At 33.8% G+C, this 4,543-nt stretch overlaps 2 protein-coding genes across 2 annotated transcripts; both read right to left on the bottom strand.

Annotated features, from left to right (window-relative positions):
- Positions 1-584: 584 nt before the first annotated feature.
- On the bottom strand, positions 585-1,016 carry LOC18016274. Its single transcript, XM_006398249.2, has one exon. The coding sequence runs from the start codon at positions 1,014-1,016 to the stop codon at positions 585-587; it is 432 nt and encodes a 143-aa protein (XP_006398312.1).
- A 1,304-nt stretch (positions 1,017-2,320) lies between these two features.
- On the bottom strand, positions 2,321-3,117 carry LOC18015977. The gene has a single exon (XM_006398250.2). The coding sequence runs from the start codon at positions 2,938-2,940 to the stop codon at positions 2,515-2,517; it is 426 nt and encodes a 141-aa protein (XP_006398313.1). The 5' UTR covers positions 2,941-3,117; the 3' UTR covers positions 2,321-2,514.
- Positions 3,118-4,543: the final 1,426 nt, after the last annotated feature.

Here is a 4,543-nt window from a genome sequence, read left to right on the forward strand (position 1 = left end):
GATGGTCTTTTCTAGCAACTCTGAGCTATAATGGACTGCCCAAACCGGAAGATTCATTGCTAATATCGACAAGATGTCTCACAGAAGCTGTCCCATACAACATCAAAGCAGAAAAACGTTATGCAACAGAGGAATTTGAAGAAGAGCTTTGGAGTGACGAAGAACTTGCTAGACAAAACAAGGAGATATCGAAAAAGACTTGTCTCAGGATAAGGTCTTCTTCATTGGAGTGAGCCACGTCCAACATCAGAAGTCGAGCTAAACGACTTATAACAGGAGCGCTTAATGGGAGGCCACCCGGACTCTTAAGAAGGAATTTGGAAAGGTCCTATTAAAATAAAAAGATATAGAAGTGGTTTAATTTAATAAACCGGAATTAGGAAACTGGTAACATCCGATCTTTAGTTAATCAAGAGTCGGGATGTTATATTTTCAGAAAGAAAAATAAAAGCCAATGCAAAAGATTACAAAGTAGTTAAAAAAAGAAGTGAAAGAGAATGATAAAAGATATATAAGAATACAAAATAATGGTATCGATGTGATCATAAAAAGAAAAAGTCAACGTAATACCCTCGTTGACAAAATCATTTCTCTTCTTCGAAAGCAGAGACAAGAAAAGAACGTGCCAATCCCGTTGGATTGGCAAAACTGATTTGTTTCGGATCTTGTTCATCAACAAAAATCTCAGAGACAGTAAACCAAATAAGAAGCTCCTTGCTCTTGATTCCGGTTATCGTACGCATCCGACGGTTCTCAACGAACGCAGTAACCTCCGAGTCGTACGACACGGTTTTTCCGATGCCTTTAAACCGGTGCTGAACCTTGTTCTTCATCTTGATCCAGAAATAACCGGTCGACTTGTTGAAACCGATCTCGGTCATTGTGTCCAAAGGGAGAAGTCCTTTGGGTAGATTCATGGTCGATAAGATCTCGTCGGCTTTTTGCTTGCAGACTGATCCTCCATTGAAGATCTCTGCTCCTTCTCTTTGATCTTGTTTTGTTTCTTGAGTCGACATTATAGGTTATGAGATGGTCGTGTGATGCTGGGGATTTTTGATGGTTTTCTTATATAATAGGCTCTTTTCTGTGAGAATCCTGGAGGTAAAGCGTGAAGATAAATGTGAGTATGTTAGATGTGCGTACTACGTAGGGAGGAGTGGGACGCATGCACTAATTAGTGTTCCTGGTGGAATATACTTATATATATTTTTATTTTATTTTAAACATGAAACAAATCTTCGCCTTTGCCGCATGGAAAATGAAACTCATAAGCTTAATATTTTATTATAAAGAATCAAAAATTTGGACCATTTCTTGCATCGAGCATGTCATCATGTTAATCTTTTCTGTGTCATTCTACTATTATAGTGACCATAGGTCCATAAGGTTAACAATGCTAAATTTTTATCAGCAAAGCGGAAATGAAATAAAAAATGACAGACATATATTTTTATCAGGGCTCCGCAATCATACACGATGTTGGTCTCACGTTTTGCCTCGTTTTCTCAGTTTAATTAGCGGGACGAAAATAACATGATAATGGAAGTAGGCCTGGACATTCATATATTTGGTTCGGTTTCGGGTAGGAGATACGCGAGCTAATACTCTTATGCATACACGTATCTCTTTGCCTAAGTTCGGAGATACGAGCTAAAACTCTTATGTTTTCTTTCTCGTAAGTGTCCAGTCACCTCCAAGAACCATATTCCCTTATCAATGTACCAAATTGTGTCTCTAGGTAGAAACTTCCTTTTTTTTTTTTGGAAGATGAAACCAAACTACAAATTCTCCTTTGATAAAATCTCTACTGAAACACCCTGCTAATTCAGCTCCAAATATCTCATGCCAATTACGACCTTTTCTCCGATGAGGTTTCTCTGCCGCTTTTCTCTATTCTAACACCCATGGTCAATTTTATCAAGAATCATAAGTCAAGAGCCTATAGAGATTTTAACTAGTAACTATCAATCATTTTTCATGAATCCTGATTACTATTAGCATGCAAACAAAAGCGAATAATAACAACTGCTTAGTTCTGCTTCAATAGCAAAACAAAAAGGGTATTGTCATTTTTTCATAGCAATTTAAAAAAAAAAAATTAGCAAAAAATGAAAGCATTACAATTACTCAAAGTTGACATTCACAAAAAAAAAGCAAAAGAAATGAAAGCACCGTATGGAATTCATTCAATATACAGAGTATCCAAAATAGTAAGAGTGAAAATTGAATTTTGCAAATTCATTCAACATAGACTAGTTTCCTAACAGGCCAAAGCGAAAGTTGATTCAACTATCTCACATATTCAAAACCCGTTTGGCAGACTAAATTTAATTATTTTGTAACATTAGTTTCATAAGTATTTTAACTGGAAAGATGCAGATAGGATAATACAGATATCTTGGAGAAAAAAAAAGGGAAACAATACATTGATTAGATAATTAAGGTAAGCAAAGCGAAAGAAATATGATTTAGCTAATAAGCAAAGTTCAAGAACGTTGACAAATCAATTCTCTTTTATTCCTCGAAAGCATTGACGGGGAAAGTCCGTGACAGTCCCGTCGGATTAGCAAAAGTAATTTTCGTCGGATCTTGATCGTTAACAAAAATCTCAGAGATCGTAACCCAAAGCAGAAGCTCCTTGCTCTTGATTCCGGTGAGCCTACGCATCCGACGGTTCTCGACGAACGCAGTGACCTCAGAATCGTACGATACGTTTCGTCCGATTGCTTGAAACCGATGCTGAACCTTGTTGTTCATCTTGATCCAGACATAACCGGTTGATTTGTTGTGTCCGATCTCTGTCATGTTGTCTAAAGGGAGGAGCCCTTTTGGTAGATTCATGGTAGATAAGATCTCGTCGGCTTTTTTCTTGCAGATTGATCCTCCATTGCAGATCTCGGCTCCTTCTCTCTGATCTGATATTGTTTCTTGAGACGACATTAGATTAAAAGAATCGATTCGATAAGATGAGAGTTGTGTGTTTTTTTTAATGGTTTCTAACTTTCTATATATAGGTCTTGAGTTTGTGAGAATTTTGGAACAGAAATTACGAAACTGGGTTTGCAGAAGAAGGATCAAAGCGTGAAGGTGAGGGTAGAATAGGAGTTGAAGATAAAATAAGACGAGTAGGTTAAGCAACAGATGTGCGTACGCGTTGGTGGGACGCATGCACTTCGTGTTCGTGGAATATTGTATAATAATTATAAAATATATTATTTTCGTGATGGAAAATATTTTTTTTTTTAAAACTGAAAAGATATATTTTTTTTTGTTTTTCGACAAACAAACAAACAAACTTTTTGTTTGCAACCAGAAAATAGCTCATAATAGGCTCTGTTTTTATTTTGTCTTTTTTTTTAAGAAAAACGTTTACAAACAAGCTGTAAATTTTTTCATTTTGATTATAATTTAAAATTTTATTCAAAAAAATAAACTTTTTATTTGAAATTTTTGTACATGCAAAGACCTAGAGATGTGGTATTTTTCTTACGAGCTTATCGAAGTGTTTCTGTTTCATCTTATAGATAAATCAATTATTTACCCTTATCTAACAAAAAAATGGTTAATAATCATTCGATCCGATAGAGTCCTCAATAGGTTAATAAATTGTGTTATTTTGATAATGGAAAAATTTAATAATTGTTTTCTTGTTGTTCCGCAGGAGCCATTGGTTTCTAACTTTCTCTATATATGTTAATCCATCGTTCAAGTAGCTTCTGCAAGAGCCTTTGTATTTTGCGGTTCAAGAAAGTAATAAAAGCTTGCGTTTAAAGATTTTGTTACTAATCTAACACCGAAACAGAGAAAATGATAGTTTTCAAACATTCTTGGGATTACCTCTCCCACCCTTCGTCTGTAAGTCTATCGTTTCTCCGGTGACGGGATCAAAGATTAGATTCGAGGTAGAGGAGGTTCGACGATGGTCCAGCGTATCGGTGTGGGCGATATGGTGAGATCGGGGACTTTTCACTGTTGGCAAACCATAGTTTCTGTAAAACCATTACCAATTCTCGGTTCAAATCAATTAATAGATTAACATTTAACAATAACTATGGATTAATCCGCGCTATAGCGCAGAAAATATATTTTTAATCTTTAATTAATTTAAATAATTTGATGAAAACAGTTATTTTGTAAAAACAGTTATTGTTATAAAGTTTACAATAATATAGTGCATATTTTTGTGAATTTTAAATAATAAGTTGACCTGATATATATATATATATATATTTTTTTTTTGAATTATTAAAAATGAGTTTATCCGTATATGAAGTTATTTTATAAGCGTGTAAAGCAAAATAAGTTGTTTTAAACCCGTTGGCACTAAACTAAAATATTATCTAGGCTATTATTAAAAATTATAATATTATAATCATCAACTTTAATTTGCATAGTTTAATAATTGACATTTATAATCTGTTCACTAACTATAAAAATTTAATTTTATCTTTTTAACTATATATGAAAATAATATATTCTTTACACTTAGGTTTGATATATAATAAATAAATATACAACAAATTATATTTAATTTAAAAATATA

The sequence above is a fragment of the Eutrema salsugineum genome, unplaced genomic scaffold (assembly GCF_000478725.1).
Source record: "Eutrema salsugineum unplaced genomic scaffold, Eutsalg1_0 scaffold_20, whole genome shotgun sequence".
Lineage (NCBI taxonomy): Eukaryota > Viridiplantae > Streptophyta > Magnoliopsida > Brassicales > Brassicaceae > Eutrema > Eutrema salsugineum.

Bases quoted from the DNA above. Each gene is read 5' to 3' on its own strand.
- LOC18016274 (XM_006398249.2), bottom strand. From the start codon at position 1,016: ATGTCGACTCAAGAAACAAAACAAGATCAAAGAGAAGGAGCAGAGATC.
- LOC18015977 (XM_006398250.2), bottom strand. From the start codon at position 2,940: ATGTCGTCTCAAGAAACAATATCAGATCAGAGAGAAGGAGCCGAGATC.